At 46.1% G+C, this 21,726-nt stretch overlaps 1 protein-coding gene across 1 annotated transcript in view; it reads left to right on the forward strand.

Moving 5' to 3' along the window:
- The first annotated feature begins 264 nt into the window (after positions 1-264).
- LOC124775388 overlaps positions 265-21,726 on the forward strand; it is a 42,636-nt gene continuing 21,174 nt past the window's right edge. The window contains exons 1-2 of the mRNA XM_047250222.1: positions 265-540; positions 16,798-17,388. Of these exons, the coding sequence (XP_047106178.1) occupies positions 265-540; positions 16,798-17,388 (867 nt within the window). The remainder of the gene's footprint in view (positions 541-16,797; positions 17,389-21,726) is intronic.

Here is a 21,726-nt window from a genome sequence, read left to right on the forward strand (position 1 = left end):
AACTAAAACTCGCTTCTGTCAAAGGACATTCACTAAGTGTGACGAATATCTTAATGCCCACGAAAGTAACATAACCACCTGTGAAGCAAAAGTGTGTAAAATCTTTCTTTAAAATCGTTTTCAAGACAGAAAAGGTGAACAGAGTTCCACGCTGAGCGCTCTGAGAAACTGTAGAGATACAAATCTATTATACCCTTTCCTTTCTGTGTTTCTTGACATAGTGATCCTCCCACAAACAGAACTTCTCCATTTGTTAACAGGACTATGAATGCGCCAGGAAGCAATGGTCCGGAAGTGACAGATTATATCGACCACGCCATGATGGAGGCGGCCCTGAAGAGACATTTGTCCTGTGGAACCATCACCGTGGAGTCCATCGCGGTGGAGCCGGCGAACAAGGCTGGCGCCGGCTACGGCAGCCAGATGTCCAGGGTGAGGGTCGCCTTCAGGAAGGACGAGGAAGAGGCGACTCAGCAGCTGCCGTTGGTCGTGAAGGCAGACGTTATCACGGCGGAGGAGAGGCAGAAGGGGGAGGTGAAGGTGAGATGCAGCGCCAAGCTGGTGGTGGTCAATGACTAAACCTTCTAGGAAGGTTAGACATAAAGTTTCATTTATCACCTTGAAAGAATCAAGCTACGACCTTAAAATTTTGCGATGGTGTTAGTCTTTTTCAACACATTCAGCCTTCAGTGCGAGATATTTTTACCAACTATGAATGATGTAGTAGCGAAGTCTACGTTTTGGCAGTTCAGGATAATCACCTGGCTGTCCTCCTGCAAAAGCCTCACAAGCAATGGTTTCTTCGTCTCAGAAAAGAAGAAGAAGTCACTGGGTGCCATGTCTGGAGAATATTGGGAGAGGGGGGGGGGGGGGGGGGGGAGTGAGGCAAAATCGGACAGCCCAAAGAAGCAATATGTGCTGTACAAAATGAGCAGTGACTTTCCATGCAGCTTAATCACTCCCTCTGACAACTTCCCATAACTCTTAATTTTGTCAGTCTCCAATTATCTCACCAACGTACACTACTGGCCACTAAAATTGCTACATCAAGAAGAAATGCACATGATAAACGGGTATTCATTGGACAAATATATTATACATTTACACGCAATTTGGGTGCATAGATCGTGAGAAATCAGTACCCAGAACAACCACCTCTGGCCGTAATAACGGCCTTGATACGCCTGGGCATTGAGTCAAACAGAGCTTGGATGGCGTGTACAGGTACAGCTGCCCATGCAGCCTCAACACGATACCACAGTTCATCAAGAGTAGTGACTGGCGTATTGTGACGAGCCAGTTGCTCGGCCACCACTGACCAGACGTTTCCAATTGGTGAGAGATCTGGAGAATGTGCTGGCCAGGGCAGCAGTCGAACATTTTCTGTATCCAGAAAGGTCCGTACAGGACCTGCAACACGCGGTCGTGGATTATCCTGCTGAAATGTAGGGTTTCGCAGGGACCGAGCCACGGGTCATAACACATCTGAAATGTAACGTCCACTGTTCAAGTGCTGTCAATGCGAACAAGAGGTGACCGAGACGTGTAACCAATGGCACCCCATACCATCACGCCGGGTGATACACCAGTATGCCGATGACGAATACACGCTTCCAATGTGCGTTCACCGCGATGTCACCAAACACAGATGCGACCATCATGATGCTGTAAACATAACCTGGATTCATCCGAAAAAAATTACGTTTTGCCATTCGTGCACCCAGGTTCGTCGTTGAGTACACTATCGCAAGCGCTCCTGTCTGTGATGCAGCGTCAAAGGTAACCGCAACCATGGTCTCCGAGCTGATAGTCCATGCTGCTGCAAACGTGGTCGAATTGTTCGTGCAGATGGTTGTTGTCATGCAAACGTCCCCATCTGTTGACTCAGGGATCGAGACGTGGCTGCACGATCCGTTACAGCCATGTGGATAAGATGTCTGTCATCTCGACTGCTAGTGATACGAGTCCGTTGGGATCCAGCACGGCGTTCCGTATTACCCTCCTGATCCCACCGATTCCATATTCTGCTAACAGTCATCGGATCTCGACCAACGCGAGTAGCAATGTCGCGATACGATAAACCGCAAGCGCGATAGGCTACAATCCGACATTTGTCAAACTCGGAAACGTGATGGTACGCATTTCTCCTCCTTACACGAGTCATCAGAACAACGTTTCACCAGGCAATGCCGGTCAACTGCTGTTTGTGTATGAGAAATCGGTTGGAAACTTTCCTCATGTCAGCACGTTGTAGGTGTCGCCGCCGGCGCCAACCTTGTGTGAATGCTCAGAAAAGCTAATCATTTGCATATCACAGCATCTTCTTCCTGTCGGTTAAATTTCGCGTCGGTAGCATGTCATTTTCGTGGTGTAGCAATTTTAATGGCCAGTAGTGTATTTTGATAGTATTCTCCAGTGACGGTTTTCCTCTTACGAGAACACCTGTTAGCGCCACACCACAGCAGTCCTAAATAAATTCAGTAGCACATTGCCTGATGATGGTTGTCTCTCTGTCTTTTTTGGTTTTGGTTTTGGTGAGTCAACATGTTTCCACTGTTTGCTTTACGCCTTTATTTGGGGGCCTCGTCCATGGTGACCAGGTGGTCAAAGAGGTCATCTGGACTGGCCAAACGTTGCTGTAATATTTCTGCTGCTACCTCGGTTTGGAGACTTTTCCCATGGGTGTGAACTGTCTCGGAACTCAGTAGGCAGCGAACTTATCATTTCCAAACTGACGTGCAAGATGTTGAAAACTGATCTACGACTGATTTTAGCGGTCTCCATTATCTCTTCGATTGTGATACGCCGATGTTGGGATCACCATTGCCGCCACTACTCTTACGATTCCTGTTTTTTTGCAGAGAGATGGCTTATTACTTTGTTCTTCGTCATACAGATTTGTTTAACCACACTGTAAGCCACCTAACCACTGTGAACGAATTACCGCACAATACTCTAGTGTATCAAGGGGCTGCGCCATGTTTAGCGACGTATTAAGGGGTTCCAGTCTGTGCGAGAACTAGTAACGGATCATTTCTAGGCCGCGACTGTCGGCGAGTGGTGGTCCCTATTGTGAGCGACAGCGTCGGCTTCCGAGTGTCTGCGGGAATGCAGCTCTGTTCTACAGCCTGGAGATAAAGGGCATGGATTGTTCTAATCTAGCTAACGGGTGATGTTCCGTCCCGACTGGGTGGTCCTCAGTGGCGAATGTTTTCCCACAGAATGGCTTTTATTTCCTGGTACCATACGAGAAACGAACTCCTGAGAGTGTCAGCAGGCAACAGCACCTTAAAAGAGGATTACGAACGTTAGCAAGAAATGGTCAACCGTAATCTCCACTTTCTGTTCTGGAGTCTTATTTTCCAAAACGTCTGCATGTGAAAAGAATGCTGTGGGACTGTGGTCAGCCCCGTGAAATCGAGGAGTAAGTCGGTGGTCCGGGTAGGGTGCAGGAGGCGATTTGGGCCGTCTGGGTGGAGGTGATGAGAAGGCGTATGTCGGAAGTTCGTAGGCAGGGGCCAGAAACGTTTTTTTCGTGTATAGAAGATTTAGAAAGTGACTGAATGTGCGTTCCCTTTGACGCGCTTGGGAACGTCTCACCGTCAGTCTGTTGCCTGGCGTCGCGATGGATATTGCTGTTTAGCGTACACTGACTGTTTAAGGACAGGCTGCCTGACAGAACGTGGTGCAACTGGCTAGCTGGAGGTGTTATCTAATGGACGAAGGGGACTTGGCGAGTGTTTTTAGAAGATAACAGAGTTTTGCTTCAATAGAAACTTGAAGTGCGGAGTTCTCATCTATGTCCTTAGCCTCTTCGACTCCAGACTGTATTCCTTTGATGTTTACAGAAGAGGTGGGAGATACCGGCTGGTGATGGTGTAGTGACTGATTGCGGTGCTTGTTACCTAATCTAGTGGTCAGGCTTGGGAGGTTTTGAAGATAATGAGATGGCGTCAGGACACTGAATAGTGGTGTAGTGGAAGTGACTGTTTTAATCCTATCTCGCGTGTCTAAGCAGGCTGGCGGCCATTATTTGGCTTTATAGCGTGGATGTATCAGAACCGAGAAATTATCCAGCTCCACCAACAAACGTTTGAGAGAAAGTCTTCTTAGATATACATCGCGAGAGTTGGCTCGCGCTCCGCATGGTGCTACTACTCCCTTGCTCTTAAGGATAATGCTGATACATGGTGAAACGACGCTCTGGTGGGCTGTCTGCGGGTTTAAATCACCTCGGGGTATGACCATGCGGTGCATTTGACCTGCGGTCGTCGCATGGTGGCGCCGGCAGCATTCCACATACGCAGAGGTGTGTTGGTGCATGTCAGAGTACGGTGCAGCGAGTAAGTGTGCAGACGTTTTCAGACGTGCTAATGGTGACTGTGTTGAAAATAACACATATTGATGACGTTATGAAGGGTAGAATACAAGGGCAACTGGAGACTGATCAAACACAGCAGGTCGTAGCACGATCTCAAGATTATGGCAACGATACCAGCAGACAGGAAACGTGTCCAAGCGATACACTACGTGACGTCCACAGTGTACATCACCACAAGAAGACCGATATCTCACCATCAGTGCCCGCAGACTGCCACGGAGTACTGCAGGTACTCGGGACCTTATCACAGCTTGCTCGGGACCTTATCACAGCCACTGGAACAGTTGTCTCCAGACACACAGTCTACAGACGACTGAACAGACATGGTTTATTCGCCCGGAGACCTGCAAGGTGCATTCTACTGACCCCTGGTCACAGGAGAGCCCGTAAAGCCTGGTGTCAAGAACGTAGTACATGGTCGTTGGAATAGTGATCCAAGTTATGTTCACGGACGAGTCCAGGTATAGTCTGAACAGTGATTCTCGCCAGGTTTTCATCTGGCGTGAACCAGGAACCGGATACCAACCCCTGAATGTCCTTGAAAGGGACCTGTATGGAGGTCGTGGTTTGATGGTGTGAGGTGGGATTATGATTGGTGCACGTACACCCCTGCATGTCTTTGACAGACGAACTGTAACAGGTCAGGTGTATCGGAACGTCATTTCGCACCAGTATGTCCGCCTTTTCAGGGGTGCAGTGAGTCCCACCTTCTTCCTGATGGATGATAACGCACGGCCCCACTTAACTGCCATCGTGGAGGTGTACCTCGAAACACAAGATGTCAGGCAAATGGAGTGGCCTGCCTGTTCTCCAGACCTAAACCCCATCGAGCACGTCTGGGATGCTCTCGGTCGACGTATCGCTGCACTTCTTCAAATCCCTACGACACTTCAAGAGCTCCGACAGGCACTGTTGCAAGAATGGGAAGCTATACCCCAGCAGCTACTCGACCACCTGATCCAGAGTATGCCAACCCGTTGTGCGGCGTGTGTACGTGTGCATGGTGATCATATCCCATATTGATATCGGGGTACATGCGCAGGAAACAGTGACGTTTTGTAGCACATGTGTTTCGGGACGGTTTTCTCAACTTATCACCAATACCGTGGACTTACATATCTGTGTCGTGTGTGTTCCCTATGTGCCTATGCTATTAGCGCCAGTTTTGTGTAGTGCCACGTCGTTTGACACCACATTCTGCAGTTATCCTAAATTTATGAGCACGAGTGTAGTTCATCAACTCTGGCCGTCGCCGCGACAGGACTTTACCAGACGCTACGAAAGTTTCGAGACGACGGACGAGTAAGAACGTCTCAGACTGCAGTCACGTACCTACAAATAATTGAAAAATTAATTACGTATCGTAATTTCTTTTAGGTGACAGCTAAAAATTTATAACTAACCCATATAAACTTCTAAATGTAAATATATTGTTTTATATTTTGCGTAAATGGCTAGCCCACAGAAATATGATGACACCAATTGACGGCTGAGTAAAATTAAGATATACGTATGTTAGTCGAGTAGAATATCCATTCAATTACTGTACAGCAGGAACTACACCGATCAGACAGAACGCTATTACCACCGACATACTATCGATATAAAGCCGTCCAGGCGATAGCAGCATCTCCTGGCGAGGAATAACTGCTGGTCAAACACACGCACGGTGCGTGTAGTATCAGTGAACAGTTTTAAGTATGGGGCTAGCGAATTCCACTAACAGGTGCAACAGAAATGCGAGTGACAATGTCATGATGTCATAGAAGCTGTAGGACGCCACTTTGAACAACCTTTTACGTGTTACAGAGATAAATAGAATGGTTGCAAAAATATATAGACCCATCTGGTAATTATGTGTAGCAATTAATAACAGTCGCCGCCCACCTACACTCATAAAATACGGTATGTCAAAAACATGGCTTAAAACGTAAATAGTAGCAAACGAAGAAGAGAAAAGGACAAATGAGATAAAAATCAGTAAAGACTGAGACAGCAGTGTCCTCTTTCAGCTAGTCTTTTTAACTTTTGTATTGACAATGTCCTTAAAACCTGTAAATAAGATAATTATCTAGGGATTAAATTAGATAAATAAGCTAATCTAAGTGCATTAATATTTGTAGACGATAAAGTAATAACCCAAGAAAGGAAAGACGACTTCCAATTAGGAGTACATCGACTGTATCAAATGCGTATAGAATACAATCGTAAATGTTCACTACATAAGACGTAAGGTAATACAGTCGAAAATAGTAATTAACTACTAAGTAAGTAAACAGCTGTCACATTTGAAATATCTGGGCTGCAAAACGATTTAGGGTTACGATAATAACATAGATAAAATTCTATATCTATATTTCATGGAGCATGTGGAGCAATATATACAACACTTAACTACAGACATCGACAACACACAAAAATTAAAGTGTATTAAACTATGGCGACTCCATTACTATTTTATGTAAGCGAGAGTTGGATGAATAAAATGAGAGATGGCAGCAAAATACAAGCAGCAGAGATGAGATTCTTGAGGAGGGCGAATGGCGACACAGAGATTTAATAAAGCTTGTCAATGCATATACTGTCAATGAGGAAATAAATGAACACACAGATTTGGATGGAAACAACATATGAGTAGAATAAGAGCTGAAAGACTACCAGAGATATTTCTGCCCTACAACCCGAAATAAGAAAAGACATTGGTCGACGAAGGCTACAGTAACGTAAACTCTGTGAAGAAAGAACATGCACATATCTAATTCCTGTACGTACGACGACGACGATGACCCCTTAGATTTTTATCGTGGTCATAAGACCAACGGTATTACTTGAGGAAATAGAGAAACAGCGCCGGCCGGGGAGGCGGAGCGGTTCTAGGCGCTACAGTCTGGAACCGCGCGACCGCTGCGGTCGCAGGTTCGAATCTTGCGTCGGACATGGATGTGTATGGTGTCCTTAGGCTAGTTAGGTTCTAGGGGACTGATGACCTCAGAAGTTAAGTCCCATAGTGCTCAGAGCCATTTGAACGATTTGAACAGAAACAGCTAAAACGTTGGCTGGCTGTTGCATTTCTTCAACTAATTTAATCTAAGGCCACGCAATTACCCAACATTACCGCAGTTAAAATTGTGTAAACCAACGGTAAATGTGAATTTTTTCTTGTTGTTGCCGATGAATTCCGCCCAAGTCGGACTGACGCTTTTGGCGTTCTTCATCATTCTTCAGAGTTAGTGTCATCATTACGGAAACATCGTCTACACCTTAAGAGCGATTAATTTTTAGGCCACCTCAGACATGCATTTCACACCACGTCTGAAGAAAGTGACGCAAAAAAATGGCTCTGAGCACTATGCGACTTAACTTCTGAGGTCATCAGTCGCCTAGAATTTAGAACTAATTAAACCTAACTGACCTAAGGACATCACGCAATCCATGCCCGAGGCAGGATTCGAACCTGCGGCCGGAGCGGTCGCTCGGCTCCAGACTGTAGCGCCTAGAACCGCACCGCCACTCCGACCGGCAAAGTGACGCAAACGAGCTCATTGTTCCTGAGCAGAGTATTCGGAAGACTCACAGCATGTAAACCAATGTGACATACGAAGCAGACAGTCTTTGGTCTTGCAATCAAGTAGCATAAGAACAGGCAAATTTAAATGAAAATTCCTGCCAGATAAACAACGTGTCCTGAACCAAGACTAACTCAGAGCCATGGATTTCGCGGGATATCTCTTACCAGTTGAGTTATTCATCATCACACGTAACCAGTTTCGAAACGCTTTGCATCTTTCTTCTACAAACTGAAACTCAAAGCTTACTTTTACCAATCACATTTTCTTTTATTTTTAAGAGTAGACGTGGGTAAGGATACTGCAGATGGAGTGATGGAGGCCGTAAATATCAAATATCTGCACTTTATTAACAGATGTAGGCACATACAAAACACAAGTCTCGAGCTGACTGAGCTAGGTACTGTTGCTACAGCGGAGCTGGAGCGCCGTCCACAGAAAATCTGAGCGGTTCTCTTGGGGTGTCCGCAGATGATGCTGTAATTTACCGTCTAGTAAGGTCATCCGAAGACAGTATCAGTTGCAAAGTAATTTAGAAAAGATTGCTGTATGTTGTGGCAGGTGACAGTTGACGCTAAATAACGAAAAGTGTGAGATGATCCACATGAGTTCCAAAAGAAATCCGTTGGAATTCGATTACTCGATAAATAGTACAATTCTCAAGGCTGTCAATTCAACTAAGTACCTGGGTGTTAAAATTACTAACAACTTCAATTGGAAAGACCACATAGATAATATTGTGGGAAAGGCGAGCCAAAGGTTGCGTTTCATTGGCAGAACACTTAGAAGATGCAACAAGTCCACTAAAGAGACAGCTTACACTACACTCGTTCGTCCTCTGTTAGAATATTGCTGCGCGGTGTGGGATCCTTACCAGGTGGGATTGACGGAGGACATCGAAAGGGTGCAAAAAAGGGCAGCTCGTTTTGTATTATCACGTAGTATGGGAGAGAGTGTGGCACATATAATACGGGAGTTGGGATGGAAGTCATTAAAGCAAAGACGTTTTTCGTCGCGGCGAGATCTATTTACGAAATTTCAGTCACCAACTTTCTCTTCCGAATGCGAAAATATTTTGTTGAGCCCAACCTACATGATCATCAAAATAAAATAAGAGAAATCAGAGCTCGAACAGAAAGGTTTAGGTGTTCGTTTTTCCCGCGCGCTGTTCGGGAGTGGAATGGTAGAGAGATAGTATGATTGTGATCCGATGAACCCTCTGCCAAGCACTTAAATGTGAATTGCAGAGTAATCATGTAGATGTAGATGTAGATGTAGATGCAGAATTTCCTCATTGCATTGAAACCCTTGATCCCCGCTAAGCTGTCACAGACCCCCTCCCACCTCCTGGGAGTGCGGAGCACAGGTGGGTGGAGGTTGATGCTGCTCAACTTCGCGCAGGAGTGCGCCACCTTCCCCGCCGTGGTTGGCTGCACACGCAGAGCCACAGGTGGACATCATCAGGTGTAACCTGTCTGAATGCATGATTTATTTTTGCTCTTGAATGATGTGTAATTCATGTTCCACATAATCCAAGAAAATTGAATTGCCTGCCTTGGTTTGTTGTTGGGACAGGGCAACGGAAACGAGAACTTCATTGGCAGAATTGGTGTGACCTCGACCAGGCGTATTACTTTGTCAATAACTGAAAGGATATGTCGATATCGATTCGAATCGGGAAAAGGCCCATTGGGATTTAAATGGACGTGCTGAAAACGGCCCTTAGGGAAAAAATAACGGATGAGTCGTGGTAGTGCATGCATCCTATTTTGGAACACCGGCAGATATCATGCGTCCAAGATTTACAGTCTTTCTTGACATTTGGTCAGGAACGTGGTTGGGGAGTGGAGCACTGGGTTGTCTGCGACTAAGGCTGATGAGCTGATACACGTTTATTTTCCCATCTTATATTTAATTTTTCAACTGAAATTTAATTAAAAACAGAATCTTCAAATCCAGTGCCAAACTGGGGTGGGGTGGGGCCAGATGTGAGAACCCAACCATCTGGACCAGCACGTGCCGCTAGCATCAACGGCGCGCACCCCTCAGCTGCTGAGAGTGTCACATAAATGGAAGTACTCTTGTATTGTACTGTATTGTATTGTATGTTAACCGGGGGCCTAGAAACGACGGAGATGTTCCGTCCCCGCCGCAGCCGCAGTGGTCCACAACCCCACGACGGCTACTGCAGTCCACTTCACCCCTCCGCCGCCCCACACCGAACCCAGGGTTATTGTGCGGTTCGGACCCCGGTGGACCCCGCCCCCCCCCCCCCCCCCCCCCCACGGAACGTCTCATACCAGACGAGTGGTGTAACCCCTATGTTTGCGTGGTAGAGTAATGGTAGTGTACGCGTACGTGGAGAACTTGTTTGCGCAGCAATCGCCGACATAGTGTAGCTGAGGCGGAACAAGGGGAACCAGCCCGCATTCGCCGTGTCAGATGGAAAACCGCCTAAAAACCATCCACAGACTGGCCGGCTCACGGGACCTCGACACAAGTCCGCCGGGCGGATTCGGGCCGGGGACCAGGCGCTCCTTCCCACTCCGGAAAGCCGTGCGTTAGACCGCACGGCCAACCGGGTGGGCCGAAGTACTCTTACTGTGAAACAGAGATGTGACTAAGCAACTCTGACGACACTTCATTTAACAACCGATCGATTAACAAGATCACAACGAATTAATAAAACGTGACCAGTTAAATTTATTAGCCTGTGGGAAACGTCTCTCGTAAATAACATATCGTCTAACAACACCACAGAGTAACCCCCTGACGTAGCCGAGCGGCCTGAGGAGCCGTGTCACGGTCCGCGCGGCTCCCCCCGTCGGAGGTTCGAGTCCTTCCCCGGGAATGAGTGTGTGTCTTTACCGTAGCGTAAGTTAAAGTTAGATTAAGTGGTTTGTACGCTTAGGAACCAATGACCTCAGCAGTTTGGTCCCATAAGAGCTTACCACAAATTTCCTAACCCCCTGACGACCAGTACTACCGAAAGTTTCAATTTAGTTGTTCAAAATTCCACACAGTAAATACGCGGGACTTTCTGCTGAACTTATTCTCCATCAATAAATTCATTACTCGTGTCATTCCACTGAGATTCGGAATGAGATGCCACAAGGATCTCAAAACACATCAGCTAATATAAGACACCAGGCAGACAAACTAATATTTCATGTATTTGGTGCATTGCAACACAAACGACACATGTGTACGTATCACTGATCACACTTCACACTGAAATCACTCACAACGGAGCTACAACATTTTCGCGAAAACGCGATACACGATATGCCACGAACACATACGCCAAACCAGCTCACTACGAGCCCAAACTGACAACAGCTTGTCGGTGCCTGCTGCAGAAAACAAACTCTGATCTGAAGCTAAGAGAACACGTCCGGGGCTAGACTGTACGTTCGTATTTCAAAATAAGTTACCAATCAATGTGACAGTGGAGAGAAACAATTCTAAAGCACATACACTTCCAGGCGCTTACTGCACAGGATCTAAAACTGTGCTGATTTCGTTGCACGTGGCCGAACGCTCTACGCAAATGCTGTAACCGCAATTACGGAAATCGAATACAAGATTTCAAATTGCTTTCCGCAGCTCAGATCCCAATGTTCAGCCGACAGTACTAAACACGGAGAATAAACTTCATTGAGGTAAGCTTCTAAAAGTTTCGCATGTACGAGGTTTGTCCAGAAGTAATGCACCGCATTTTTTTCTCAGCCGAGAACAATGCTACGAATGCGAAACGTTACGTATGCAGGGTGTTACAAAAAGGTATGGCCAAACTTTCAGGAAACATTCCTCACACACAAATAAAGAAAAGATGTTATGTGGACATGTGTCCGGAAACGCTTAATTTCCATGTTAGAGCTCATTTTAGTTTCGTCAGTATGTACTGTACTTCCTCGATTCACCGCCATGATTTCATACGGGATACTCTACCTGTGCTGCTAGAACATGTGCCTTTACAAGTACGACACAACATGTGGTTCATGCACGATGGAGATCCTGCACATTTGAGTCGAAGTGTTCGTACGCTTCTCAACAACAGATTCGGTGACCGATGGATTGGTAGAGGCGGACCAGTTCCATGGCCTCCACGCTCTCGTGACCTCAACCCTCTTGACTTTCATTTATGGGGGCATTTGAAAGCTCTTGTCTACGCAACCCCGGTACCAAATGTAGAGACTCTTCGTGCTCGTATTGTGGACGGCTGTGATACAGTACGCCATTCTCCAGGGCTGCATCAGCGCATCAGGGATTCCAAGCGACGGAGGGTGGGAGCATGTATCCTCGCTAACGGAAGACATTTTGAACATTTCCTGTAACAAAGTATTTGAAGTTACGCTGGTACGTTCTGTTGCTGTGTGTTTCCATTACATGATTAATGTCATTTGAAGAGAAGTAATAAAATGAGCTCTAACATGGAAAGTAAGCGTTTCCGGACACATGTCCACATAACATATTTTCTTTCTTTGTGTGTGAGGAGTGTTTCCTGAAAGTTTGGCCGTATCTTTTTGTAACACCCTGTATATTATTTGAAGTCTCCTGAATGAGCGCGCCAAGTTTCCGCCACTTCCGACAGATAGCGTAGCTGAAGGACAGTTCGAAAATGCCGTCTGTAGGTGATGTACGTTACATTGAATTTCTCACTGCAGAGAAAGAAACTGCGGGGAATATTCACAAAGGCGTGTGCAAAGTCTATGGAGCATCTGCTGTCGACAGAAGTACAGTAAGGCCCTGGGCACGGAGGGTGAGGTCATCAGAAGGCGGTTCGGCGGAGCTCCACGATTTTCAGCGGTCGGGGAGAACATCCACGACTGTCACACCTGACATGTTGCAGCGATCTGATGTTGTTCGCCTGAACGGACGCATTGCGACTCAGCAGTTGGCGCGGCATCTGTCAATTATCAAAGGAAGTGTGGATTCTATTATGCGCACTCTTGGATATTCAAAAGTGTGTGCAAGATGGGTCCTGCGGTGTCTAACGGTGGATCACAAATCGCACAGTAAAAACATTTGTCTTGATTTGCTGCAACGTTTTGAAGCCCAGGGGGTGGCCTTCTAGTCCCGGATTGTGACAGGTGATGAAACCTGGGTTCACCATTATGAGCCCGAAACAAAACGACAGTCGATGGGATGGCACCATCTCCACTCCCTACAAGAGAAAAAATTCAAAGCAAATGCTTCCGCCGGTAAGGTCATGATCACTGTGTTCTGGGATTGTGAAGGTGTGATTATCATTGACTCTATGCCAAGAGCCGGTACCATTAATTCAGAAGCATATGTCACCACATTAACAAAACTCAAGAAGCACTTCTGGCGACTTCGGCGGCACAGTAACCCAGGAGATGTTTTGCTGCAACACAATTACGCTCGGCCACACGCAAGTCTGAGAACTGCTCAACACATCGCTAAAAAAGGTTTGGACAGTGTTACCTCATCCATCCTACAGCTCTCACCTAGCCCACTCGGACTTCCACTTGTTTGGGCCATTAAAGGATGCCATTCTTGGAAGACATTATAAGGACGATGAGGAGATGATTCACATTGTGAAGCACTGACTCCGTCACCAGAAAAAGGATTGGTACCGATAGGGCATACACGCCCTTGTTTCGCACTGGAGCAAGGCCATAGAACGGGATGGATATTACGTGGAAAAATAGGCTGTGTAGATAAAACACTGTTCTTTCGTGTGTGTAATACTCATTATGTTCAATCAAGAATTGTTGAAGAAAAAAATGCGGTGCTTTACTTTCTGGGCAACCCTCGTATGTCAAACGTCAAAATCCCGATTGGAATGGCACCTCACTCTGGAAACCTCGCCAAACAAGCAAAAAAATTTCACGAGAATGAGTAATAGCGATCAAACAACCGGACAAAATCTTGAAGCACTTCAGTTACGTAGAAGAATGCTAAACAGTATATAACTCTGATATTCTCTCGCAACGCTTAAGGAAACAGATCGACAACCAGAATTTTCCAAAACTCTGTAATAATTAATACCATGACATTTTGAGCAAGTCAGGACCTGCAACTGCGGGTAACTGTCAATTTTTGTTACCTATAATTCTGACGATAGTAAAAACCTGAAACAGTATATACTGCCCATGACAGCACAACGGAAAGCCTGTTACAACAACCTCTGAATGCATGACTTCACGCCTCAGTGATACAACGACGAAAAGCTATGACCACAAATGCGAGAAGCGGCCCATACTGATAGCTACACTACTGGCCATTGAAATTGCTTCACCACGAGGATGACGTGCTACAGACGCGAAATTTAACCGACAGGAAGAAGATGCTGTAATATGCAAATGATTAGCATTTCAGAGCATTCATATAAGGTTGGCGCCGGTGGCGACACCTACAACGTGCTGACATGAGTGAAGTTTCCGACCGATTTCTCATACACAGTTAACCGGCGTTGCCTGGTGAAACGTTGTTGTGATGCCTAGTGTAAGGAGGAGAAATACGTACCATCACGTTTCCGATTCTTATAAACGTTGGATTGTAGCCTATCGCGATTGCGGTTTGTCGTATTGCGACATTGCTGCTCGCGTTGGTCGAGATCCAATGACTGTTAGCAGAATATGGAATCGGTGGGTTCAGGAGGGTAATACGGAACGCCGTGCTGGATCCCAACGGCCTCGTATCACTAGCTGTCGAGATGACAGGCATCTTATCCGCATGGTTGTAACGGATCGTCCAGCCACGTCTCGATCCCTAAGTCAACAGATGGGGACGTTTTCAAGACAACCATCTGCACGAACAGTTCGACGACGTTTGCAGCAGCATGGACTATCAGCTCGGAGACCATGGCTGCGGTTACCCTTGACGTTGCATCACAGATAGGAGCGCCTGCGATGGTGTACTCAACGACGAACCTGGGTGCACGAATGGCAAAACGTAATTTTTTCGGATGAATCCAGGTTCTGTTTACAGCATCATGATGGTCGCATCCGTGTTTGGTGACATCGCGGTGAATGCACATTGCAAGCGTGTATTCGTCATCGGCATACTGGCGTATCACCCGGTGCGATGGTATGGGGTGCCATTGGTTACACGTCCCGGTCACCTCTTGTTCTCATTGACGGCACTCTGAACAGTGGACGTTACATTTCAGATGTGTTACGACCTGTGGCTCTACCGTTCATTCGATCACTGCGAAACCCTACATTTCAGCAGGATAATGCACGACCGCATGTTGCAGGTCATCTAGGGGCCTTTCTGGATACGGAAAATGTTCGACTGCTGCGCTGGCCAGAACATTCTCCAGATCTCTCACCAATTGATAATGTCTGGTCAATGGTGGCCGAGCAACTGGCTCGTCACAATACGCCAGTCACTACTCTTGACGAACTGTGGTATCGTGTTGAAGCTGCATGGGCAGCTGTACCTGTACACGCCATCCAAGCTCTGTTTGAGTCAATGCCCAAGCGTATCAAGGCCGTTATTACGGCCAGAGGTGGTTGTTCTGGGCACTGATTTATCAGGGTCTATGCACCGAAATTGCGTGAGAATGTCAGCTCTAGTATAAAATATTCGTCCAATGAATACCCGTTTATCATCTGCATTTCTTCTTGATGTAGCAATTTTAATGGCCAGTAGTGTAGGTGTGGCGGGAAAACACACATGGCAGGTATTTTAGCACCAGTAGAGCAATGCTCTTGCGATAGTAAAAATATGAAACAGTGAATACCTTTCTTTTCCCGCTTAGTGCAAAGAAGAGTAAAAGACCGTGAGTAGTTGGTCAATTCCAATGTATACACAGACCAAAACAGTTGCTGAAACAAAAATTTTATTTTAGTTTTGTGACAGAGTGTCTTATTATTCATCACCAGTGGTTTCCTTTGTTATGTCAGTTTCCTATCCTGGTTTCCTTTGTTATGTCAGTGGAGCTAATGAGATGTCAACTGTGGCAATTAGTTTTAGTGCTTTGATTAATGTTCAATATGTTGTTCATGTAAAAGTTCAAAACGGAAGTGTGTAGCGTCTGTTAGTGCTTAAACCGGTGAAATAAAATGTTAATATAATACCTTCATATCTTACAAGGGAGTGAAATGAAGTACAAGAGCGATGTGACTTCTGGCCAGGATAGCAAAGGATGTGTGTATCTTAAGAGAGTTGCCTGAGCAAAAGAGTTAATTAAAATTCAACTCAGAATATTCTTTTCATGGAATACGTCTTGGTGTACCCAGGTCAACCTGTGAGGCCATTAGCCAGTCAACATGGTGATGAATGGTGATGAAAAGATGTTACTTTTAGTATTGGAACAAAGTACGACTCAGAAAGAGGATAGGAGAAATTTCACATCATTGACAGCTGAAAGTCGGCGCCAGAAATACTCCTGGTTGTAGGCGACAGCCATCAGCCAACATGTAAGTTCCCTCTCACGCTCTCTTCTGGCTAATCACAGTGTTGCATACTGGCTTGTTTGTCAGCAGGTTTCACAGGAACAAATCACCTATGGTGAAGGGATAATTCTACCTGACACGTACGCCACAATTAATTTTACTTGAATATTGCAGGAGAACATTCAAGTCAAAAACTGGAAATAAGATAAAAAAATGAAAGAACACTTACACATACTATACGACCTGTAAAATAATAGGTTTAAAAAATGAGTATGTAGTGCTGAGCAGGAGCCCCACAGTCAGTCAGTGTTATCGGCCCCTGTGAAACCTTATCATGGCCTAGGAGGTAGCTATAAATGTAATTACTACAGTACTTTGCAGACTCTCCTCAAATTCAATATGCTATGTCTATGACACCTCGTACTGTCCAGACTAAGTGTAAAAAAACATGAGGTAAGGCCCACTCTATCTTGTTCCACAGTGGGACATATTCAAGTTGGAGGCGCTGGTGCTGGCCGAGGTGATACCCACAGCCCACGAGGCTCTGCGGCGGGTGGAGGGCGCGTCTTTCCGGCCACTGGCGGCCACGTGCCTGCACCACGGAGCCAAACCCAGGGGCTTCCTCGTGCTGGACGACCTGGTGGCGGCCGGCTATCGACTGGCAGACGATGGTCGACTTCTCGACTACCAGCACTGCGAGTTGGTGATGCGAGCTTACGCGCGCCTCCACGCCGGCACAGCCCACGTGCTCAGCAAGCGCCCCGATTACGGTACTCAACTCGATATGGATTTCTTTTCTGGCGACGGCATGCAGTTTATATTGCGGCCAATGATGCAATGTAATTTTTCTGCTATCGCCGATTTCGTGAAAAGGGTTCCCGGCTATGAGCACTACGCGGACAAGTTTGCGGGACTCGCAGATACATTGTTGCCTTTAATGACCGAGGCGTTGAAGAAAAAAGTGCAAGATACTAAGCTTAAGGTGCTGGTTCATGGCGACTGCTGGAAGAACAACATGATGTTCAAGTACTCAACAGGGGAGGTTGCTGATGTACGGTTAGTAGATTTTCAGGTACGTGTATTGACTACTCAGTAACATGTTTATTCTATGTGTCTTCTTGTCTACTTTATATGTCCTTGGCCTATGCAGATGTTAAATTACGAGATACAAAAGCAATTTTTCTTACTGAAATAAACAATACCTCATGTGATATATGTTTCATATGGAATTTACACTGAAGAGCCAAAGAAACTGGTACACCTGCCTAATATCGTGTAGGGTCCCTGCGAGCACGCAGAAGTGGCGCAGTTCGATGTGAGATGGACACGACTAATGTCTGAAGTAGTACTGGAGGGAACTGACACCATGGATCCTGCAGGGCTGTCCATAAATCCGAAAGAGTACGAAGGGATGAAGGTCGATCTGTTGTAGAATTTTAGAACATGTTTTTTGCTCGCGTATCATATAATTTCTGGAAACCCAGAATCTACTCTGTAGGATTCGACATGGATTCCGTAAACAGCGATCGTGTGAGACCCAACTCGCTTTATTTGTTCATGAGACCCAGAAAATATTAGATACAGGCTCCCAGGTAGATGCCATTTTCTTTGATTTCCGGAAGGCGTTCGATACAGTTCCGCACTGTCGCCTGATAAAGTAAGAGCCTACGAAATATCAGACAAGCTGTGTGGCTGGACTGAAGAGATGTAGCAAACAGAACACAGCATGTTCTTCTCAATGGAGACACGTCTACAGACGTTAAAGTAACCTCTGGCATGCCACAGGGGAGTGTTATGGGACCATTGCTTTTCACAATATATATAAATGACCTAGTAGATAGTGTCGGAAGTTACATGCGGCTTTTCGCGGATGATGCTGTAGTATACAGAGAAGTTGCAGCATTAGAAAATTTGCAGCGAAATGCAGGAAGATCTGCAGCGGATAGGCACTTGGTGCAGGGAGTGGCAACTGACCCTTAACATAGACAAATGTAATGTATTGCGAATACATAGAAAGAAGGATCCTTTATTGTTTGATTATATGATAGCGGAACAAACACTGGTAGCAGTTACTTCTGTAAAATATCTGGGAGTATGCGTACGGAACGATTTGAAGTGGAATGGTTCAAATGGCTCTGAGCACTATGGGACTTAACATCTGTGGTCATCAGTCCCCTAGAACTTAGAACTACTTAAACCTAACTAACCTAAGGACATCACACACATCCATGCCCGAGGCCGGATTCGAACCTGCGACCGTAGCAGTCGCGCGGTTCCGGACTGAGCGCCTAGAACCGCTAGACCACCGCGGCCGGCGAAGTGGAATGACCATATAAAATTAATTGTTGGTAAGGCGGGTACCAGGTTGAGATTCATTGGGAGAGGCCTTAGAAAATGTAGTCCATCAACAAAGCAGGTGGCTTACGAAACACTCGTTCGACCTATTTTAGTATTGCTTCAGTGTGGAATCCATACCAGGTCGGGTTGACAGAGGAGATAGAGAAGATCCAAAGAAGAGCGGCGCGTTTCGTCACAGGGTTATTCTGTAAGCGTGATAGCGTCGCGGAGATGTTTAGCAAACTCAAGTGGCAGACTCTGCAAGAGAGGCGGTCTGCATCGAGGTGTAGCTTGCTGTCCAGGTTTCGAGAGGGTGCGTTTCTAGATGAGGTATCGAATATATTGCTTCCCCCTACTTATACCTCCCGAGGAGTTCACGAATGTAAAATTAGAGAGATTCGAGCGCGCACGGAGGCTTTCCGGCAGTCGTTCTTCCCGCGAACCATACGCGACTGGAACAGGAATAGGAGGTAATGACAGTGGCACGTAAAGTGCCCTCCGCCACACACCGTTGGGTGGCTTGCGGAGTATAAATATAGATGTAGATGTAGGTCTCTTCTGAACAGCACATTGCAAGGCATCCCCGATAACCTCGACACTGTTCATGTGTGGGAAGTTTGGTGGCCAGAGGAAGTGTTTAAAACTCAGAAGAGTGTTCCTGGAGTCACTGTGCAGCAATACTGGACGTGTGGGGTGTCGCATTATCCTTCCCAAGTCCTTCGGAGTACACAATGGACATGAACGGATGCAGGTGATCAGACAGGATGCTTATGTACGTGCCGCCTGTCAGAGTCGTATCTAGACGAAATCAGGGGTCCCATATCACTCCAACGGCACACGCCGCACACCATTAGAGCTTCCACCAGCTTGAACATTCCCATGCTGACATGCAGGGTCCATGAAAGCATGAGGTTGTCTCCATACCCGTACACGTCCATCCACTCGATACAATTTGAAACGAGAGTCGTCTGACGAGCCAACATGTTTCCAGTCATCAGCAATCCAATGTCGGTGTTGATGGGCCTAAGGGAGGCGTAAAGCTTCGTGTCGTGCAGTCGTCAAGGGTATACGAGTGGCCTTCATCTTCGAAAGTCCATATCGATGATGTTTCGTTGAACGGTTCGCACGCTGACAATTGTTGATGGCCCAGCATTGAAATCTGCAGCAATTTTCGGAAGCGTTGCACTTCTGTCACGTTGAATGATTCTTTTCCGTCGTTGTTGGTGCCGTTCTTGGAGGATCTTCTTCCGGCCGCAGAGGTGTCGGGGATTTGATGTTGTACAGGATTCCTAATATTCACGGTACACTCGTGAAATCGTTGTACGGGAAAATCTCCACTTCATCGTTACCTCGGAGATGCTGTGTCCCATAGCTCGTGCGCTGACTATAGCACCACGTTCAAACTCACTTAAATCTTGATAACCCACCATTTCAGCAACAGTAGCCAATCTAACAACTCTGCCAGACACTTGTTGTCTTATATAGACGTTGCCGACCACAGCGCCATTTTCTGCCCGTTTACGTTTCTCTGTGCTTGAATACGCATGTGTATCGCAGTTTCTTTGGCGCTTCAGTGTGCATCTTCATATAAGCCGATCATTTTGTTATGTCTTCTCGACTCCATTCACAGATGCTGTGCATAGAATACGATTGTAGGTAAAATCTCCAAATTGCCGTGATATTAGTGCAGTCTGTGCTCTGAAACTCGAGATGTCTTAGAGACAATGCTCACAAATTATAGAAAAGTTATGCATCACTTCATACATAACAGAGTTTTGATCATATGACAAATAGAAAGTCAGAAATTCGGGTGTGCAGTCGCGTAAGTTGAGTTTCTTCTTCTAATAATGCGGCTGTATATCGTTCAGCCATTTTTAGAATGAGCCGACAGACTGACGCTGCAGCAATCGATCGTTTTAAACTTACGGGTCGAGCCACTGCGTTTGCTGCCACAGCTACACAGGCGCCAGAGACGTTGATCGGAGGCAAAGAAGTACAGTGTGCTTGAATCATAACTGAGGCTGCTTACTCGCTGAATGCTGGGATGCCAATGTATTACTCTGAGCTGCACATGGAATCCGACGCCTTCTGTAATAAACTTACAAAGACGACACGACAGTGCCACTCAAAGTGATACATCGACATCGCAACGTGGATCGACTGAGCAGCCACAGATATAATTCATGCACACTGTACTGCCCAAGGAGCTTACAAAAAGAAGAGATTTCACTACTTATGCCGAGCACAGCCATCGATTGAAGTCAGGGGCACCATCTTTTTGAGGTCAGGAACTGAGTTTCTCGGTTAAATACTGACACTTTACCTCTTAGCTTTGGTACAACTAATGCGCAGTCATTTCTGAGTATGTATTTTGATACAGTACAAAGTATCACTGCAAGGCAGTATGACTACTCACTCGACACCAAATGTTATGAACACTCCAATATGGTGGCGGTGGTTTCACTTGTTTTAACCTCCTTGGTGCTTCCTTGCCGCCTATCAACATCTATGGCGCCTGTGTATCTGTGGTCGCAGGTGCAGTGGCGTGGTCCGCTAGTTTAAAAGGACGGAGCGAGTTCTCAGTCTTTTGACTAACTCTGAAGATCTCTAAACGGTATATAGCCGAGTATTAGTAGAAGAAACTGAATTTATGTGGATGTACATTCGAAATTCAATGGAGCAGTCATTACTCCGGTAAAACACAAAGATGCACAACAAGTCAGAAGGTCATAAAACTGATGCATAAGTAAGATGATAATATTACAGACCACACTGAGCCTCCCCGTCTAAATGGAGTACAGCGGTCACAAAAATGCATCAATATTTCCAATAATTAACCAAGTGAAAGATTGTCCTACCTTTGGAAACCTCATTCTTGCTCAGCACGCGGCCAGCAGAGCTACTTGGCGAATGTGTTTGAGCACATGTCATCATTTTCTTTGTGAGTAACGGCTACATACAATCAGCATGACCCAGGAGTGAAAGTCTGAGATGATGTCAAGTAGATATATACCGTGGCAAGTTACACTACTGGCCATTAAAATTGCTATACCACGAAGATGACGCCCTACAG

The sequence above is a fragment of the Schistocerca piceifrons genome, chromosome 2 (genome assembly GCF_021461385.2).
Source record: "Schistocerca piceifrons isolate TAMUIC-IGC-003096 chromosome 2, iqSchPice1.1, whole genome shotgun sequence".
Lineage (NCBI taxonomy): Eukaryota > Metazoa > Arthropoda > Insecta > Orthoptera > Acrididae > Schistocerca > Schistocerca piceifrons.